The following is a 22,640-nucleotide window of genomic DNA, read 5'->3' on the forward strand; positions in this document are numbered from 1 at the left end:
ATCACAAAAAATGCTTAGTTAAATAGAAGTTTTTATATTGTTTATATTTCAGGATATGAGTTTTTAGAAATTAAAGATAATAAAGCTCAACAAAGTAATAAACTTTGTGGAATGATAACATTAAGAAAGGAGGAAGTAAAATACCTTGGTATCCAAATAGGACTGACATTAGGTTCCAGAGGTTCTTCTGTTGAAGGTTTTACAGGTAAAGTCTTAGTCCTTTGCAATGCCATTTTAATATCTTTAATAGCAGCTTCGACTTCGCCACCTATTTCTAAATTGACTGTTTGTCTAGCTTGAGGCGCTGGAGGTGGAGGTGTGCCAAGAGGATCCAGACCATCAAGTTGTAATTCATTTGCGTCATACGAATTTTCTTTTTTAGGAACAAACAAATCAGGTGATGAAGATTTCAAAGAATTTAAAATATCTTTACTGACGGTTAAGCCAGAAAGATCTTTTCCGTTCGAATCATTTTCTGCTGCAGTAGGATAGCCAGTATCGTTTACGCGACTTCTTTGAATAATCCCCTTCTCAATTTCATTAATCTGTCGTTTCATCAACATGACCGTTGGATTATTATTATCAGTATCGCTAGCATGGCCGCTGGACAAACCATCCTCAAGAACTGGCATGCTAGTATATATTCTCAACGAATCTGAATTATTTCCTAAGTCGCCAACCGATCCAAGAAGCCCACTGGCTGGTATCAATTCATTATCCATCATCATTAAGGAAACTTCGCTATCAAGATCTCCACAGTTACTATCACAATCGGTCATTTCAGGACTTAACGTAAAATTGCGAGAATGTCCGACTTGCAACCCAACTTCTGTTTCTCCAAGATCTTCGCTACTACCCGTGCCAACCGAAAGATCTAAGAAATTGTTTTCATGTTCACCAGTCTAAAAAGTAATACATGAATTTAAGTAATAGCTTATCTCAGCGACTTTGTAGTACAAGTATAGATGTGTACAACTATGTTTGTACAATTATTATACGCATAAATGCACATACATTTTGTGAGTAATCAGTTCTTTGTTTTTTGGGAGATTCATGTACCAATACTTCCTCTGTGGTTGGTGGTCCACTTGCTAAACGTTGACCAACATAAGCACTTCCTCCTTGTCTTCGAAGTTCATAATCAAGATCCTTTAGAAAATAGTAAAATATCATGATAATTGTCTTAGATAATTAAATAAAATAAATTAAATGAATATCTAATTTCTACCTGAAATGGAAAAGATTCTGTACTATTTTCCTTTTCTTTTGATGGTGGCGGACACTTGAAAAATTCTTCTAGCACTTTTCGAGTTTCCGAAAACTCATATAAATAATCGAATGTGCTACCACCAGATGATACTAAATTGCTGATATTATCAGTGGGTAAAGTTGACGGTTTTAAAGAATCTTCTTCTTCATCTTCAAGTTTTGGAGATGGCGGAGAAGCATTTACTGGTTGATCATCTGAATAATTCATATTTGTTTCTACCACAGCCTTTTCTACGATAATATCTGCAGACGTATCTTCTTTCTGCAGAAAAGAAAAAATAAATATAGAAAAACTAATTTACAATATGTATGTATTAAAACCTTTAAATTTAAATATACCTCATTGTGACTCGGTGTTGTCGGCAACACTCTTTGTGGAAAACCAGGTCTTGGTGTCATGTATACGGATGGTGACGATAAAAGGCAAGGAAGTTGAGTATCACGGACTCCATAACGTCTTGGACTTTCTGAATACTGTGCTATTGGTAATTCACCAATTACTCTTGCGACTTTGTGATTACGTTCTGAAGACGGTGAATCTACTTCGCAATCACTAGCTGGTGTAATTACCTGAAAATTAAAATTATTTAGTGCATGTAATTTTATAAAAATTATTTTAGAAGATTATTTTTCATAGTATTGCATACAATTCATATTATTGAAAGTAAATAAAAAATGAGGGATACCTTGAAGAATTCTGAAGTATTACGATGATATGCCGTCGTCGGGCTTGGACTGCTTCCAATACTAGAACTTAGAGGTTCTGGAGGAATACGGCCTCTTTGAGACTCTTCAGACTCATGATTTAAATTAGTAGACGTAACTTGGTTTGTGTTGTTAGAGGATAAATCTAGTCGTAAATTTTGCCAATTATCATCAATGTCGTCAAAAACGACTACTTCACCATCACTGACTATAGCCATGCTTCTTGCTGGAGTAGTATGATTTGATTGATAATCTATGCAGCTTTTTGATAATCCATAATCAATATCCGTAATATTTTTTGGTACAGTATATTCTACATTATTGCTATTCAGAATTGAATCGTAATTAATAATACGATTGGTGTGATTGCTTTTAGGAGAATCATAATCAAGAATAGATTTTGTTGGATTATGTCGCACAGAATGTATTTCTGAAGCAAATACAGTTTCTGTCACTTCTCTATTGGAGCGCTGCTTTCTTGTGTCACCACATCTAGAAAATATGTATGCAAATTTCTTTTATAAATAATTTCTTAAATAAAATTATAAATTCATTAACACATTTTATAATAAATATAATAGCCTGCTAATAAAATTTTCAAATTACCGGCTCCTTAATTCCCATATAGTCTGCGTGTTTGGAGATTTATTATTTCTTTTAACAGACAACTTGTTATCCGTTTGAGTATCTTCATTATTTAAAGAATTTGATGCAGCAAGGAAGCGTGATTTTCTAGCTGCTACTTTACCCCTACTTTGAGAAAAAACTTCTCGCCCACCAGCAATTTCTATAATTCTGAAAAAAAGAAATGTCACCTTACTTTCGTTATGGGCATTATTCCTTATTTTAAAATTTAATACAATAAATTATGTGCTACTTGCACGATGTAAAACACTACTAAACCAATATTCTTGTTTTAAATTTAAATGTTAATAAGTTACTACCTAATACATGAGATAAGATAAAATGACAGTTTAAAATTACTATTCACACTTACAAAAATAGTTTGCAATTTTAATATTTTTAAAACATACGTATATTATATTGAAATATGAAGTTCAAAAATGTAGAATTGAAGGATTAAATAGCAAAATATTATGTATGAGTAACATATTTTATTTCTTCCAAAAATGTTAAGAAGGGATAATTATAAATATTAATCATTATGCATGACATATCTAGTTAATATAATTCTTACAATATTCATAGAATATAATGTAATAAAAAAACTTAAAAAATAAATGTATAAATTATTTTAAAGTAGTACAAAATAATATTATATAGTACGACTTATGATTAATGATACAGATATATTTTGTATTATTCTTTTATTTGATTTGACAAAACAATATATTGTACTTAAGATATTTAATAAATATTAAATTAAAAATAAATAGCCAATATCATTTTTATTCTTTTCCTGTTAATGTTTTTGAAAATATAATTATTAATATGATATAGAAAAGGATATCATTAATGTATTAGTTTAACAGATATGTATGTTTGTTTTTTCATATTAATTAAATCTTCCTTAAGAAATGAGTAAATATACTTTTTAAGAGATTATTCTATTTAATTTTTCTTCATAGTTCCAACAGCTAAATTAGAGAATTTAATGACATGGGGAATAATTTACACATTTATGAATTTTGACAATGATGCTGCAAAAGTATACATTATTGCAATATGTGTACACTAAATAAACATTTATACTAAAGGTGTTTAACATATCATCGCTTTAAATAACAATTTACATTGGGCATATGATAATCTATAACTACATTTATATTACTTACATATAATTTTATATAAATTATTACTCAATATGATTTAATGTCTATAAGTAAAATATTGTGATGTTAATCACATATAACAATATTGATCAAAATCATTATTTAATGACTGTTGATATTAACAAACTCAAAATGGCATAAACAAAGAATACATATATAATTAAGTATGCACATAAGTATTCTTACACTTCGTTAGTAAATTAATGTATTTATGGCTTTATTATCACGATTCCATTTAATTTACACTCACTGTTATACTTTTATACGATATATGTGTCATAAACAAAACTCTTCGACGACAGAGTGATACATTTAACCTAACACCACTTGAGCATAATATTTATCGACTACACTTCGATTGTCATTGACATGTTTATCGATTATTCCTGAATGCGGTTCAATTTGTGTAGCATTTGACTTTTTATTGCACTGTGCATTCTGTGTAAATGCAAATTTGACGAAAGTAATGTTAACTATTAATTTTTCCTCTAAAACTGAATAAAAATAATATTCGTAGAGAAAAATAGTAAACCAATGTGATTTTTTCGTGAATATATTATAAAATATAATTTGTCGTTTCAACAAACTGGTGATGTTTAAAATATATATGTATATACATACATAATATACTAAAAACAATATTATTCCAATATTTGATTGTATTTTTTCACCAACGTTTATAAGCAAGAGAGATATAAACATGTTTTAGTTTAAAGTATTTACATCTATAATTTTATTATATGAATGTTTATAGTAGTATCTACTTGTAGAATTGCAATAACATTCGTTGTGTACATTTCTTTTGTTTACTAACAAGATTGAATTTTATGAATATTAGTATATTTAGTCATACAACACAGGTATATCTTCCTGTTCTATCAGTTAATCTAGAAAGAACTGTTTGATTATTAATTTTTTTAAATATTATTGAATATTTAAATAAATATTTTTAGCTTTTTTATATATAGTTTGTCATTGTAATTCAAAATTAATGTTTCTTTACTTTGAAAATTAATATTATTGTAATGTGAAAAGATTACTATTTAGTTTCTTAAATTATAATTTGTAGATAAAGAAGTATGAGACATACCTGGAATCTGTTAATTTGTAACTGAAGTCACCCTTGGCAGATGTTAAAATATACACAGGGCTTTCTTCGGGTCCACTATCGTCTTGTTGCGAGTGACCCTGGTGGTCACTACCTGGAAGGCTACCATACTGCGGAGCATCCTCACTGCGTCCAGAGGCAGAAGAGGAGCTCGAAGAAAGTGGTTTTGTATTAAGTGTGCCAAGTGAACTAAATGTTCCAAGTGGACCACTAATACTGCCATTGCCACCGCTGACTCCAACGGATAGCTGACTATCACCTGCGAAACTGGACACCATGCTCGTTGCCCTATGACATATAAATATTTATAGGTTTTATTTAAATTTATAAACGTTATTCTGCATATTTAATATAGTATTATAATTGATCACTTATTTTGAATTATAATCATTCATTAATTTTGATTTTAAATAACTTAGTGATTATAAAAATGAATTTTGGTAAATATTATGATACAGAAATACAATTACTATTTTCACATTGTGATACCATTTGTAATTATGCTTCTTTCATGAAGTATTTCAAGAATTATTTCATACTTATATACACAGAAGTGAGAAAGATGTTGCTTGTTTTGAAGTATGTCTAAATACTTTTTTCAAATAATTACTTATTGTTGAGATTTTCATGGTAAATAATCTATTTATCAAATTAAAGACAATTTTTCAATACATTGAACGTACAAGTAATAATAAACAGTTAGGTTTAATATTATAAATGAGAGAAATAATATATTTTTTATTTTGTAACAAGTGAAATGTAGAAATTATATAATATTTTTTTACAATTACTTCATTGAAAGATAAATTTAACAGTTCTTAAAGGAAAGTTTTGCTAAACTGATCTGTATGAAACTGTGCAAGATATTTATCTTTCTTGTGAATAGCAAAAAGAAGTAATGAATGCTACATAGCAAATAATTATTGAACTATTCCATCCTTTTCTGTCTGATATGCATTATATAAGATTACAGGTTTCTAATACCTAGTAATGATGCTATTAATAATGACGCTATATAGATATCGAACAACTATTTAAGAAATACATTTAGTGCACTGTATACTTTATGAATCTTAAAAATAAAATGATGTCTACATGAATTTTTATATTAGTTCTACAATTTACAAATTACGCTTATGATTCTCTTATCGATTAAGAACTAATTCAAATAATAATAATAATAATAACAACAATAATTCTTATAAAAATTAGTATTAAACCGTTAAGCTGTAGGATATTTTATTTTTACCGAAGTATTGCTAAAGAAATAAATTTTATCAAGTATTTTGTATTATTAAGATTGTAGATTTATGTCCTCATTAAATGAAATGAGAAAACGAAGATGAGCTGTATGACTGAAATTAAAAAATATTCTTTCCTTTGCTGACAAAAATATGTATTTTCTGTTGTGTGTGTTTGTATGTCTCTTGATTTCTGTCTCAATATAATTGTTTGGCACAGTTGGCAAACGAGCTGTATGGAAAGGGAGACAATTAAAGCAATTTAAATGACTTAAAAATGTGTGTTCAGCCAGCACAGGCAGAAATCTGTCCAAAAATATAAAAACATCATAAAATAACTTTTAATAGTTTGAAAGAAAAATTTTCAAAGCGAGAGAAACATAGAGAATTTTAAACTTAATTTATCATTCATGATATTTGAATGTTAATTTTCAAGCATGTGCCACTTATTTATTTTAATAACAAGGCTTCTTCTTTTTTTAATATTGTATTCTATTAGCTTGCGCTAGATAATAGATACATGTAGGCATTAAAAATGAGTAATTCAGTGTGTATGCACTATAAAAATATTTTTACGAGGAATGCCATTTTTTATTGCAGGACGTATGGATATACAAGCCGAAATTACGTGCTTCTAAAATTTTATAGATGAAAATTTAAGACCCTCTAACACGAAATAACAAAAATTTTAGACATATGGCATTAAAACACGTAAATAAGAGATAATAAAGGAATGTATATGATAAAAAAAAATCATGTGTAAATAGTATGATATAATAATAAAGGTCTTTTCTTTTTAATTTTGTCATTTAAATCGGACAGAATAACATTTTTTGTTACAAAAATCATCTCATTAATGATTCAGGCTTTAAAAGTTGTTATACAAAAGATCTGCACTTTTTATAATTATTTTGGAAAATGCAAAATTATTTATATTAGTGATACATACATGCTGATTGTGTACATGATAAAGTTTGATATTTGGTGTGTCAACTATTATATCGTAAAGTAATGTGACAACAATATTTTGAAACAATTTAATTGATTGGATTCCGAAGTAATTAAATTATAATTTAAAAATAAATTTTTTATCATAATTCAGGGGTGAATTAATTTCTTATTACTTATTATATGCAACGTCAAATATAGTTTAAATACTGTATTTGCAGTATATTGTTTTTATAAAATATCAAGTAGAACTAATATTTGTATTAATTATATGAAAAATAATGTTATTGTATAATAAATGATATTCTTGTTGGTGCCTATTGTAATAAATACGATACAGATTTTTATGCAATATTAATTATTATTATTAATTATTTGCATATAAGTTTGCTTCTCTTCTTAGTAATTTTAATAAGACACAAGTTATATAATATTATTTTTAAATTCTTATCATGCTTTACATATCGTGGGTTTTAAAAAACTCCCCCAACATTGTATTTCTATTTAATTTTGGTGTAAAAGTTTAATTGTCCATATCTTTATTATTTTATACATTAACTACGGAAAAAAATATAAATGCAACGTTTATTTAGAATTACATAGATGAATATATAGTTCTGCATTTTTTTGTTTGGAATCAGATCATAGCAATTTATTTAATGAAAAAATAACTAAAAATTAAAAATGGATGATACTGAATACTTTTTGAACCGTTTCGCAGACCCTAAGTGTACATATAGAATCGATTAGCGTAAAAATTCATTTTGAAATTTGAACGAATAATTCCATCACTCATATTACATATGGATAACGTAGCTGTTAACGCGTTAAGGATTAATGGTGTATCTGATGAAGAATAATAAGCCTTAAATCGCAGTTTGCTTACCTATCGGAAATATCGCGCTCGAGGTCGATCATGTCTTCCGGTATCGCGCGTGAGTGGTTCGAATGTGTGTTCTTGGAGGCGATTGCGAGGGTGGTTGTGAGAGTGTTTGCGAACGTAGTCGCGAATGTACTCGTGAGGCTAGTCGTGAGGTTGGTGGTAACAGAGGCGGCCTCCTTTTGGCAGAGGCTCTCATGCGGCTGACTGATCTGCGTGGAGGCCCCCGGACTCGGGGGTGGGCCACCCCTAGGCCGACATTTTGGGAAAAGTCGGTTCAAGTCTGCGTTTTCTAAGATCAGGCTTGTCATCGCCACGTCACATTCATATCTTTCAGCAGCCTGTCCATTCTGAAACATTGCAATAAATCCAAACTTCAACATTGTATCCCCATCGCTTTTGTCGGATTTACCTGACAGAAAGTTTGTTCTCCCAATGGAAATTTGTTCTTCCAAAAAGAATATCATTCTTCCGAAAGAAAATTGATTTTACCTAAAGGAAGTTTGTTTTACTAACAGAAAATTCATTTTTTCAAATGCAAATTGTTTTTCTTTTCGATAAATAAGTTTGTTTCTCTAAGAAAAGTGCAAGTGCAAAGTGCATAGTGCAAAGTGAACTATAATACACTGCGTAATGGTGTCTTCGCTGAGAGATACATATAATTATGTCGAGCAAGTTTTACAAAATTGTAACATATGTGGAGAGGCTGCTGTGCAGATCCCAACCCTCGAAAGATGTATTTTAAATGGAAAAATATTTCACTGTTTGTTGAATAAAGATCAAAAGCATTTTACAGCGGAGGAATCTAACTAAAGGAAACTATGACCAGAACGATGGAAAATGGTTGTTGAAAAGAATGGCGATTGAATTTAACTGATTGAATAAACTCCGTTCACTAAAATAACACGGACTATTTGATTACAGAAAATTCAATAAAAACGTTTGCACTCGTCCAATTTATTAGAAAATAAATAATATATTTCTGCTAAAAAATTAAAAATACACAAACGGTTTAATTTAAAACATATTAAATAAAGAGCTCGGAAGAATGAACCTGTGTTTAGTTTTTTTTTTTTTTGTAGTAACAGTGCTACAATTGTTCTGGTCGATTTCAACTGAGAGAGATAAATATAAATCGTGTTTTGCAGCAATGTGTAGATAGGCATCGGTCGCCCGCGTATAATATGGTTTACAAATTGTAGCAATCTTTGTACAACGCGATCCGCAGTTTCCCATAACGCGGCGCATGGACACGCGGTACACATGTTCACAAAAATATGGAATGACGGAAGTGGCAATTAGGTGTCTCACTGTGCAACATGTCACAGAAAGGAGACGTATGTCATACATCCCAGAATACCCGGAGTGTTTCGGTATTCATGGTATAACCAGGAACGAGATGATCCTGCGTGAAAAATTCTGTCAAAATTCTACGGTTAAATATTTTCTTGTGACCATTGCTTCACGGAGAATCTACTTTGATTATTTTCCCGGCGCACCTGCAAAAGAATTTACACGCAGGGGATAAGGTAAATCGTGATCAGGCGTACCTGATGATACCTACTTAATTTATCGGCAATTAGTATGATTTCAAGTCTTTTATCATTTTCATTTCATAATATTGTTTTTTAGTTTATGTATTTTATTGAATATGGATTTCTAAATTCAACGTGAGTATATCTTTTTTCCACATTTTATTACATAAAATTTTCGAAATTCAATAAAATGTATATGCATGGAAAATCATCGCTATAAAATGCATGTATTGTTTGTACGACCTCAATCTGATTAGTTATTATTATCTCCGAATGATTATTAGTTATTATTATCATCTCATACATTGAACATGTCGGTTTTTGTTCTTATTGATAATGTTTTTCTATGTTATATATTTACGTATTCTGATATCAATTTGTTTTCGGCGTAAAGACCTTTCAGATTACGCCGCGAACGCTCGTACACGTTGTACGAAGTCTCAACGTTATTAATTTTAAATGAAATGTTTCAAATTCGAAAGAAGCATATTTGGTTTTATTTCACGGACAAAATTCGTACGTTTCGTTGGAAGGAACCATTTTTGGACGGGAAATTCACTTTTTACGCCCACCCCGAGTCTCGAATAACGTGACATTTTTCCGGAACCTAATTCCCGCGTTATACACACGCGAGTTACTTGTATCGCAAGTACAGGTGTATACACGTAACTCGAGACTTGTTCTAACGCATACGCTTCTGCAACATCGTTGATACGTGCACCGATACTGCTACACCCGCACAATGAACTCGTCGAATTACAGAGACAAAAGTCGGAGAATTTCGGATAAAATGTTTTCATAATGACATCCGCGCTTTATGGATTATTTGGACCCGTTTCAATCAGAAAAATATTCGCCATTGATCGATTCATTTTCCACCGTATAGTTGCGAGTTACAATAAATATCTCGTTTCCATTAACGATTGCTGGCCGAGGATTTATTATTACCTTCGGGAGTCGTTTATGCGTGCTTCCCCTGATTACGGTCGTGAGTCGATATCAAACGCAACTTTGTAATATTCAACTTATTGGTATTTTCTAGCCAAATTCAAAATTCTTTATTATTAGTCCTACTCGATACAAATGACTTTTTCATATAAACGAATTTAAATACGCCGGATTATATAATCAAGCTTTACAAAAAAAAATCTGCGTAATGTTCATAAAAAAAAAAGCTGATGCGAAACTCATTTCCAGCAACGAGCCCGGTTTTTTAAAAGTTAATTGTTCCGGGTAGTTGGACCGATGTTGTCCGTTCTTATTCACGCACGCGAAACTTCCGAAATAAGTGAACAACCTCGTGAAAATTGCGATTCAACTCTGTCCGTGTCGGTATCGTAGAGGATATTCGGAGCGTTTAGAGACGGGAAAAAGGTTTTAAATTATTCTACAGAACGACAACGCTGGATGGGCGGCGCAACTGAGCAGGAGGTTATAGTAAAACCAAAAATAAGTCGAAAAAGGAAGTACAAAATTTTTTCGTTTAACTCTCCAATGCGCGAGTCCGGTCTGCGGGGATTCATAAAGAAAAATGTTATTCTTTTGTTCCCGTTTAACGTTCTAGAAATTTTTCGACGGTTTAAATAAATTATTTTCATACGCTGAGGCAGTGTATTTACGAGCAGAAGCAATCGTGTTTATTAATAAGGGTGCTTACAGAAAGCAGTGTTCTTGTTCAATTTTGAGAAAATTGGATTTCAGAATTCATGCAATTTTGCTTTGTGTCTGTTTATGGCTTGCCGTTTCTACTTATTCTAGATGCTACCGGCACTCGAGAAAATTTCATAGATATTGGGTTGGCAATTAAGTGATTGCGGATTTTGTTAATAGATGGTCTTAGCACATTTTCTTGTTTTATCAACGTGTTCAAAGTAATTGAGTTATATTGTTTTCTTACTGTCTGGACTTTCATCTTCAATTTAATAAGAAAATTGTATCGATTAGTTATTTAGTTTCGTTTTATCACTGTTTGAAGATGAAAGGGCAAGAAGCACATTTTAGACATATTTTATTGTATTATTTCCAAAAAGGCAGGACTAGATCACCTAATCTATATTGTTTTCTTGATGTTTGGACTTCCACCTTTAATATAATAAGAAAATTGCACCGATTAATGATATAGTTTCGTTTTTATTACAGTTTGAAGAGGGAAGGGCAATATTTTATTACATTATTTCCAAAAGAGCAAGCATCACAAGCACGATTTTTATGTTATATACAGTATATTAAAATGAAGCCTTGAAAGAAAGACAGTGCCAAAATTGATTTGTCTAATTGAATAAACTTATATTTTTAAGCAAAAGAATTGAATTTTCCTTCTTATTTTAAATCCGCAATTACTTAGTTGCCAACCCAATAGGATTTTCAATGTAAACCCATTAAAAATGCATAATTTATAGTTAAAAATTTCTTCATAAATTGTTCAACGACGATGGCAATTTATATTCTGTACCATGCTATCCTACTATCTCCTTGCGTTCTGCAAATCCTAATTAAAAGGTATACTGAATCTGTTAACGTAAAACTTTGGTTTTTACTAAGCTAGACTACGGATTTCAGGAATAGATGATAACAATGATTAAACCAAATACTAATGTTTAAACACATTTCAATTGATTGAAACTATTGAAAGAAGAAAATTATTTTAAATTTATTTTTGTTTCTTCTAATTGGATGTGGATCTTTAAGTATTTATGGCATATATGGCGTCATAACATTTGAATTTTCTTCCTACAATGAGTAATCATTTACTTGACGGAGGAAATCTTCCTTTAATTACAATTTTCGTAAAATAACGTATGAAAATGATCCACAGTCTACGTTTAATTTTGTTAGAAAATATTTGTTTTGCACAACGAACCGCAGTCTAATTATTATTAATATCCGATTTAATACCTTTTTGTGAAAATCACTATGCCGGTTAGGGACAGAAGAATCCATCAGCTTGTTTCAATATTTACTTAAGAAATACTTATCCGTATAATCGTGGCTTAGAAGCTTTTTTTAATGTACTATGCGTTCTACGTCGCATAGAATATTGTCAGAAACTGTTATAATCCGAATTAGGTCTGGTCGACCTATTTATTGCTAGAAGGACAGATAACAGATCAGCCGGATAGTAGAACGTTCGGATATTAGGGTGTTCGGTAAGGGAGGGCGCGCTTCGTGGAAGTGTCTCGTGTATTCAGCGTACAGTAGATGAACAACAAGGCCTATTTATAGACATAAAGCGAAGCAATAAATTCAATATGGTTTCGCATGGATGTGTTCGTGGCCGGCACTCTTCCAGCGATGCAGTAAATAAATATAAAACCGGTTGGTCCCAAAGTAAACATAAACTCGTGACTGAGTTATTGATTGAGTTATTGATAGGCGAGTATGTGCATCCCGCGAGGTATTTCCAGTATGCAACCTTGCGCCCTTGATCCTGAACAACGACAGGAGATGTTGTGTTGTTATTATTTTTTTAATTTTCGTTAAAAACTTTAGAGAATGTTTAATGGAAAAACATATTTTTCAATTAGACCGTGCTGATTAGAAAAAAAAAAAAATAACGTAGGGTAAACTCGGGCCAGTTTGTGGTAATTTTAGAATTCTTTCGCTGGAAGCCGGTGTTTACCTGTTTTGAAAATAAATCAGGGATGTAACGATACGTTAGAATTGATAGACTTGTGTAGAAGTAACAATAGTGCAGAATCTCAATGAAGAATATCTTACAAAAGTATCGTGAAATAAGATTTTCAGGAACTATCGTTGGTACTTTTAGTAATTATGTATTATTTCAAATTGAAATCTTCGGTTTGTTATTTGAAATCGATTATGTCAGAATCACTTGTGCGTCCACTACACGTAAAAATAGCATCGCTCTGGCACGAACAATGGCACCAAACGCCACAAAAGCTACATTCAATCCATTCTGCACCATTTCGTCTAGATCATCCTCTCTCATAAAACCGGGGAAACCAATCTTCTTTAGGTTTCTCATTTCAATAAGAAACACAGATTCGGGCATAAAAAATAAGACTGAGAACAACACCGGTGACATTCTGCCAAATATTTTAAAATGGAAGTCTGGCAGAGTGTCGCTTCATATATTGCGGATTTTTGTACAAATTAAAGAGCCTCCAAGTGAACTGTAACATTAATTAAATTAAAACATATTTCCAAAACAAAGTGGTCTTAAATTTGATCAATGTTTTAAATAGTTTATATTTTAGGTATTCATTTTTTAGTCACAGATGTTTCCATTTACATATTCTTAATTTTTATATACTATTATTAATATTTTCAATTTCTCTGTATACATACGTATAAAATTGTTACGCAAATACCAACAAAAGTAGCATTCTTCAAATAAATTCCTCCATGTATCGTTGGTTTGATTCAGTTTTTTGTAGCACCATAAACTGAACCATCAACACGGTTTGTTTCTTCTTTTTTATGTTCGTTGGCAACTAGCTATCACAACTTAATCTGGGTAACATACCGCGTTATTTTAGTGTGATGGAAGGCCCATGGGATCGTTTATTAAACTAATATCTACCATCGCGTTTCTCGTTTTATGACAAATAATTTAATCACGCCGGTTTCACGGCACGTGGATGAATCATAAAAGAACACGTCGACTCGTAAATTGTCCAACATATTGCACAGTATGTAAAGAATGTATACGTTTCGATGATGAATCTTCATCTCTTGGTCAATGGACATTCGTTCGAAACGTTTACATTCAAATACTGTTAACTGATTTATGTAAATCAAAATTGCGCTCGTGTTCATTTTAACGCGCCGTTGCTGCTCTTCTTAATAGCTCTATTAGGTTGAAAGCGAGCCGATTATATTGTTAAATATATTTAGGATTGTAACTAAATTATACTGCGTCAATTAAAATACGCTATGATATATAATATTATACGGATGCTTGCTGTCGGGTTCAGCAGATTCTGTAATGAATGTACAATAATAGGCGATTTTAATCAGAACGTAATTAGTTTTTTTTTTTAAGAATAGCGATCGCTAGATTGTACACTTTATTGTAAATGTAAAAATTCAATATAATTAAACGTCGTCAGTAATTTATATCGGATTCTATAAATTCTGTTTGTAATTAGTTTTTTAACGGATTAATCTAAATGTAAATTTCTATTTAATTTTAGGTATAATTTATTTACTACATTATGATATATTTTGTTTCTATGAAAAGTATAATTGTAAAAAAGAAATAAGACTGAATAGAAAAAAGATATTTAACAACGACGAATATTGTAACACAAAAATGCATTGGGGACGCATCCAGATACCCAAAATACACTGGGAGCGCCTCACTGATCAACCGCGTCTAACGACGTATCCTCAAAATAAATTTCCTCGAGAATGGAAATCGATTTATTTTTGTATGTAGAGTCGCTATACGTATAGCAGGAAGCTCCATGCATTATTCATGCCGTAGCTTTAATTTATTGTGCTTAAAAAAAAAAGAAGAAGAAAACATTTCGAAACTTTGACTGCCAATCTAGCAACGCCAAAAATTCCATAAAATCAAAGCAATTTATTTAATGGAATAACGATTGCATAGTTACAATGTATGATATTGAATACTCTTAAACCGTAAATAAAAGTGCACTGACTATATGAACGCAGAAACTTATTTTCAACCCTTGGCTGGTACGATGATTTTCATAAAAATTACTGTGCTGGCTCATGAAATAAAATGTGCACCAGGATGTAATAATATAATCCTATATAAACGATTTATTTTATCTCATTGTTAAATGATATGTAAAATAATAAAAACATGGAAAATTAAATTTTTATTACAAAGTAAAATAGATATACAATGTTGGGTTTACTCGTAATCTCAGATTACGTATTGACAGAGTATCAAACTGCTTGACAATATTTGAACAATAGTGTTTGAATAAAACTGTTTATTACAAAATGCCTCATAGAAACATTTTTATATTAGGAACAGTAAAAAAAAGATAAAAAAGCTAGCCATTTCGTCTAGTTTGGTAATTACAGTGTTTGATAAAAATCGAATTTGTAACGTTGTTTTGATCAGACAGACCCTATTTACGTACAAAAGTTAAATCGAAACTTATTTAAGTATTTAAATTATATTTGTGATTAATCAATTCGAAGAAAACGCACGGGTGTAAATTTTGCGGTACGGACGACTTGCAATCTCTTGCAGTAAACACTTTTTCAGTGTTATTTGGTGGACAGTATCGCGGAAAGCCATTAGTGGAGTTTTTCCAACTAATCAAAGTGCCCTGTCTCTATAATCACGCTTTGACAATCTCTTTATAATTGTGTCGCAATCCTCTATACGCTACAGGGTTGTCTGTAGGCAGATCTTGCTATAGCTTGTAGGTTGCAAGGGAGAGAATAGGAAGGAGAGAAAGAGAGAAAATTGTGCGAAGCAGTGGAAATTAGACAAAACTACTTCTATGTAGTCACGTCGCTAGTTCTAAGGGATGTTCCATTTAGACAAGGAATATGTGCTACGCTTTCAAGATGAGGCAAGTTACATTTTCAAAACTTCCAAGCTGGTGCCGTAGTCAAGATATACGCAGCTTCATCTACTTAAAAAATTATGTTTGCAATGTTTAATATATGTTTAACCCTTCGCACTCGAATGACGACTCCGATGCGACACCAAAAATAGCTATACTATTTTCCAAAAGAATTTTCACGTTATTAACAACAAATTACTTAAAAATAGAATTATTCTATAATCGAACGAGTTCAATTTCGTATGCTTCATCGATTAAAAAATACGAGAGATACGATTTTTTACTAAAAACAAAATAAAAGAATAGAAAAAATTCGTATAACCAGCTCCACTTCCACATTTAGGACGCTTCCGGTTTTACTGCACACGCTTAATATGTTTATTGCTTCTTTCCATACGCAAACACAGGGGATGCTGCGACCACTACAACGTCGTGCGGAAGTAATTATTTAGGAAATTGGTGTACGTACAGGTAGAGGTAAAATATATTAATTATTACTGTCCTCCGAGTATTACCACGAAATTCGAAGCACCATTACCAAGTTCCGAACTTTAACAAGTGTAATAATAATGGTATAAACATTCCCGAGCTTAGTGCTGCACAACGGCGCTTATGCAATAACCGCGATGCTTAGTGTTCTAACAGTTCTTCCACGCGAACAATAAAACGCAATGAAAACAAAGAAGCGGGGGGACAACTCGATGAAGGAAGCTGATGAAGAGAAATGTATGCGGTAATAGGACACGGATACCGGTAAGAAGGAAGACAAGATGAAAGAATGGACACAAAAAGAAGAGAGAGAGAAACAAAGGGACAAGGATAGAGACAATAGGGGAGAGGGCGAAGAACGGAGACCAAAAGGAATAATATACGGTTGTGAGGTATAGTAGGGAAATACGTGTTTTACTCGAAACAAACGAAAGGAGATGGAACAAAGGCGAACAGAAACGAATGCTTGCGAATTTGAAGAAAACGCGAAGACGTCAACAGAAGAAGCATATAGAGGGATAAAAAGGAAAAGAGAAAAAGGGAGAGAGAGAGAGAGAGAGAGGGAGAGAGAGAGACGTGAAAGTATATGCAGACCGAGAGAGAGAACGAGGGTTTGGTCCGTGCTTCGTTGAGCGTGTAATCAATAGGAGGTCACTGGCACCAGTAGATACAATCGGCACATTTTAAGTCCACCTCAGTGTTGCACAGCTTGCTACTGTATTGACCCTCCTTCCTTTTATGATTAATTCGCGACATGTGCACATTCGTTATTCCCGTCCTCCCCTTCCCGTCCGTACATTATGTTTCATCTAATTTGCAACGTAATGATCGCAACGAGTGAAATATTTATGAACTCCGGCAAGAATTTCTGTTTTCAATCTACGCGACCTACCTCAATTTTACTTTGCACAGAAGTTGAATTTTTTTGTCCTAATTAAGACTAGAACGACGGATTTTTTATAATAAAAATATAGCTTGCAATTAGTATGCTTAGGTATTTTTATAATATCATTTTTAATTTGTTTTACTTCATATACCAATTGCATTTGTCAGTTCGTCGATCGAAATTGATTTATAGTTCCGAGATTAATATGTACAGATGAAAAATTTAAGGTGTCGATGAGGCATGTGAAAGTTTAAGTTAGTTGTCAGAAACTTGATATTCCTGTAACAATTTTTAAACTCTAGGTCCAAATTAACGTGGACCCCGCCATCAATATTTTAAAGTTGTATAGTTGCAAGAAAGTAATGATTCTTACTTTTATTGTATCTATTGTATTTTAAATTGTATTTCATGCAATCTGATAACAACAGTAGTTTGATTAATTGTGCTATAGGATATTAATGTGAATTCTAATCATTTAAATTCTTCAGTGTATTTTGTTTCCATTCTCCTTGAATTCTTTAAATTTCCTTTTCTTTTCTATAATATGACTCATTATAGGATTACAAAGATGTTGTCATTTTATTCAATAATTATTAGAATGATTTATTGTGTTCTACTTCCAGTTAGTACTTTTATAAATTTCGATTCTATTCTATGCATAATTTTGTTGCAATATAAAAATATCCCATATTAAACTTCTACGTAGAACCTGTAGTTCGTAATATGAAACAATTTACATTTTAATTTGCCTCTCCGAATTTTTTTTATTTCCATATAAGTAAATATGACGTCTCTAATTTCATTAATTTCATCTGCACATTTCACTCGTAAAAATGGTCCTTTATTAAACCAATTACGGAATATTTCACAGTCCGTTACTCAGAATGTCGTTTGCAAACGAAATAATTATAAAAAATTAATAATTGTGAAAAAGAAAAAATGAATAATTAACAGCAAACAATCAATATGCATACTTAAGTCGTGAATACAAATCACATAGAACAAATGACAACATTTTTTAACAAAGAATTTTTCAACCAACACAATTTTCATTTTGGTTTTCACAAAAACGAGTTTTTAACAGAATTTGTCATTTTTTAAGCGATATCCATTTTTGATAATAGCGTATTTTGATAGTGTATCTACGTTTCAAATGATTTTCAAGAAAGCTCAGTTCATATAAAGAAAATATACAAACGTCGACTTCTAGGTAACGCTTTCAAATAAATCACAATCAAGTAAATGTCCCAATTTTATGTTTATCTTCAGTGCGCAACCTCGCTGCTTTCTGCAATAAAATCGTATCGAAACTATCGGCTGTAAAAATGTTAACACTCGACCGTCGGCTCTTGCATTAACGTATGTCCAGAAGCATTTCTTCTTTAATTTTATTTTGAATGCTGTGTTCCATTAACTAAGTGAAATAGAAGCGTAATAAAAAAATATATAGGGCAAAGGCAACAAAAACATTGGTACGTCGAAATGAGTTCTGCTTTTATTCTTTCTTTGAAAATTTCTTCCGTCTTCTACTCGATCATTCACACAAAAATTAATTTTTGTTTCGAATAATTTTAATAACAATGGAGTAAATTTTCAAAATGTTTCACAGTATTTTATCGCACCTATTCACTTTTTTTTATAACAGAATAACTCAAGCACGTTCAAATTATGAATTTTTATATGTTCTTGAGATATACGAATATTTCTTTGTGATTGTCCGATTAATATTACATATGTACTTTCGGATATTTAAAATGAAAGATCAATCTACATGCACATTCTATATTTATAAAATTTAGAATAGTTTGCAATATCAATATGAAATCAATATTTTTGTTTTGATTTTTACTACTTTATAAGAAATCGGCTGTATTGATTTTTAAAACTAGAATTTTAGTATTTGTATAGAATCGTTACTAATAAGCATCCATAGAAATACTTAAACAATTCCATTGATTAAAGTTCCAGGAATACATCCCCAAAACAAGCTGAGAAACGTCAATCAAATGGTTAAAGGCGACCATAATTAGACTCCGAATATTTACGCCAACTAGCTTATATAGACAAGAATACAGACAGGTGTCTTGCACGGGATTTAAAACGTCCGTACGGACCAAAATAAGAAAATCACGTGACGGTGACTAATTGTTCACTGTTTACGAAGCAACAGTGCACCCTCTACGTTGGTTTCAGATTAAAATTGAGAATAATTGTATTATCGTTTGATCTCATCTTATCGCGCAGTTTTCCAGTCTCAATAATTCTATTTCAGTTATTAATTTTCATATCAGTAGAAACTCAATTATCTACCTTCCTATTCATATTAACTTTGTTTGTTCTATTCCTACAATTTGTCGTTTCATGTGCAATCATGGATGCATAATACTTGGATTAAACGAATAGTGTTTTAAACACGACGAAAATAGTATTAGTCCTGAGTGTCAATAACTTTATCTCCGTTTACCCTTCCATACATTTTTTTTTCCAATCTGAGTAAACAGATAAAAAAATTAATATATCGCACACCCATTCATTCATGTAGTTTCCCTTTTTTTCTTTTACTGTTTTTATACTAGCATATTTGTACCTCTGATATGATCAATGGGGTTGTAATACTCGTATATAATAAATAATAATAATGGAAACATATCGTTGGTTGTAGAAATGGTTTGTAGTCGATTAGCCGTGGAAAAAAGTGAATTAACAGGAAAAACAGGGGGTTGAGGAAAGTCGGTTTTCATGGAAACGGCCGTTTTAAACGCTTTCCACGCTCCATTGAGTCGGCTCTATATAGATAATCACATTAACACATAATGGGTGAAGTTTTGTGGGCCTAGTATAGCATTGTCCACCTATGATACAACATGTCAAATTCCCCCCACCTCTGGTGGTTCCTATAAGCTTACGCCGTGGGTTGCCATGGATATGCGTTTCTCTTTCTCTCTCTCTCTCTCTTTCTCCCCCGTACGGTTATTCAGCTTTCAGTGCACGAAGAATAAAGAGTACATCCGATATATGTATGGTCAATTGTTTGCAGAAATTGTGAATCTATAAATACCGTGCTTGCACAAGTTATCTCTCGATTAAACCAATAATGTCACTCGTTTCTTCGGCGTATTATGGAACGTTTATTACCTCTTTTTCTTTCGTTTCTATTCACTTCTCTCTCTCTCTCTCTTTTTTTTAACATCAAACCGTTATCACACATTGTAGCCGCTCGTTCCGCACGACTTGGCCACGAGTGGAAACTTCGATACTTCATTATCGGAAAATGCCGCTTTCAATAAATTCTTGAACTAAGCTGCTCAGTTGATCAGCGTTATGTCAGGTTATGTTAAATGCTTCGGCTGAACGATGACCCATCTAACAAGAAACGCGTTCGCTACGAGCGTAAGATTGTTTCTTCGTAATACGAGAAATGTCGCAAGTTGGACAAAAGAATCGTAGAATGGCGGTACTTCTATTTAGAACGAAATTAAATTTACACAACTAAATATACGAAAATTAAAATTAAATTTACACGGTTGAATGTAGAAAATTGGATGTAAAAAATTAAATATACATAATTGCATCTATGAGAATGAAAAATTATAATTTCCTCAGGTTTTGGTGGTTAGCGAGCACAACATGTGAATAATGTATATACGATTATTCATTTTCTCTTTCTCCTCTAATTCTTCATGTATTCGCAGGATGAATATGAGAATTGTTGTGTAGTATGTAAGTTCAGATTTAGCTCGAAACTATGTGCACATGTCTTGTGTGGATACACATAAGTATATATCTCTTCATCTTAAATAAGACTTTTTCACTGCAAAAAATAATTACAAATGACCAAGACATTCAGGTTACCTTTCGTTTACTCGGCAGTATTTTAATAAACATTATTTATAACATACAAAAAACATTTTATTAAATAAAGACAATTCTTGTGATAAAACGAACAGGGAACATCAACATGAAATGATTAATATGACCATGCAATGAGTAATATTATCTATCTTCGAAATACCATCCACATCCCTGGAATAAGCAATAGGCGCATACATAATCTTCTCACTGATAATTAACGTGTTGAACACAGTAAAGCACCGCGTATGCTCTCAGTTTTGATGTGTCAAAAATAATGTTAATTGTGTAAAGATTATCGATCAAGAATCCAAAAATGTCTGCCCTCATACTTCTACACGCGTCGACTTCTGGCACCGAACAATAAACGTCCGTGAAGTCCCGAAAACGAAAGGGGGAACAATAGTTCGAGACGATCGTGCACGAGAAATATTCGAAAGTACGAAAAACGTATCGTATCGTTGCTGCTCGGCGAAGGGGAGCACCGTGAAACAGCCGCATATAGTGTGTCAGTTTGACACTTCAGCGGGGGACACGTATTGTCAGACCGAACCATACTTCACGAGCTGGGACAGACTCATCCCTTTCGGCTTATCGAGAAATCGGTATTGAAAATCGGTCGCGCGATCTGCCTTCGTCCGCATTCGAACACAGACGGTGCGACGAATAAAATATTTGCCAAGGCAGGCGAAGGTGGCCGACAAGACATTTAGTCGAATTTCGACGGTGTCGATTGTGGATTCGTGGAAAAAACAGAGCGCCGAGGCTCTGGCTGTAGGCGTCTATCTATCCAGAGGGTCTCGAAGGTGACTCAACTCGCCTCGAACCACGGATATCCCTGTCTAGCTTCGAAGAAATTGTAACGGCCGAATGGGGTGGTAGATAGAACAGCGAAACGGTTCGTGTATTTAGCGGCGAGAAAACGGTGGACGACCGTAATCAGGTCTTCCACCGGAGTCTCCCATCGTATTCACGACTTGTGAGAAAGAGAAATCGATCCAACATGTTAACGCGTGTCTAGCATCGAGGATGGCAGCCACCCGAACAATGTACGTCCTCGAAAACGGCGCAAGATGTGCCGTTCGTCTCGAATTACCTTTTTGTGTCCGTTCTACAGCGTGCACTGGTCACTTTGTTATATGGCACGATACACTTGAATCAAATTGTCACACGAAATGTCGCAATAATCTGGTAATACAATCGCGAGTACACAGGCCTTCGGACGATAGTCAAGCACTGAGCGAGTAGATGGCGCCCGCGCCTGTACGCCACCCCTAGCGTCAAATTTTCCCCCAATCCTCTCCTCGAACCCCTCCGCCCCGCCAACCCCACCATCGTTCACCGATTTCGGATAGAGGGTTGATCGCGTGACTCATATCGAGGTACCGAAAGTCAGCGCCAGTTCTAAAATTCGCCAAATTT

General features: G+C 32.6%; 1 protein-coding gene across 10 annotated transcripts in view; it reads right to left on the reverse strand.

The window, feature by feature from the left end:
• LOC144478627 (uncharacterized) overlaps nt 1-22,450 on the reverse strand; it is a 57,288-nt gene extending 34,838 nt beyond the window's left edge. For 7 of the 10 annotated variants that reach the window (XM_078196680.1, XM_078196688.1, XM_078196687.1 and 4 more), the window contains exons 1-9: nt 22,315-22,450; nt 7,951-8,294; nt 4,858-5,163; nt 2,581-2,769; nt 1,956-2,466; nt 1,609-1,839; nt 1,229-1,531; nt 1,015-1,149; nt 145-902 (exon numbers count right to left, since the gene is read on the reverse strand). In XM_078196680.1, coding sequence (XP_078052806.1) covers nt 145-902; nt 1,015-1,149; nt 1,229-1,531; nt 1,609-1,839; nt 1,956-2,466; nt 2,581-2,769; nt 4,858-5,163; nt 7,951-8,255 — 2,738 coding nt within the window. In that variant the 5' untranslated portion in view covers nt 8,256-8,294; nt 22,315-22,450. Of the gene's footprint in view, nt 1-144; nt 903-1,014; nt 1,150-1,228; nt 1,532-1,608; nt 1,840-1,955; nt 2,467-2,580; nt 2,770-4,857; nt 5,164-5,364; nt 5,483-5,666; nt 5,694-7,950; nt 8,295-22,314 lie in introns of those variants that run through there. The other 3 variants (XM_078196684.1, XM_078196682.1, XM_078196683.1) reach the window with 3 other exon arrangements.
• Between the last annotated feature and the right edge of the window lie 190 nt (nt 22,451-22,640).

The sequence above is a fragment of the Augochlora pura genome, chromosome 3, assembly GCF_028453695.1.
Source record: "Augochlora pura isolate Apur16 chromosome 3, APUR_v2.2.1, whole genome shotgun sequence".
In the NCBI taxonomy this organism is placed as follows: Eukaryota; Metazoa; Arthropoda; class Insecta; order Hymenoptera; family Halictidae; genus Augochlora; species Augochlora pura.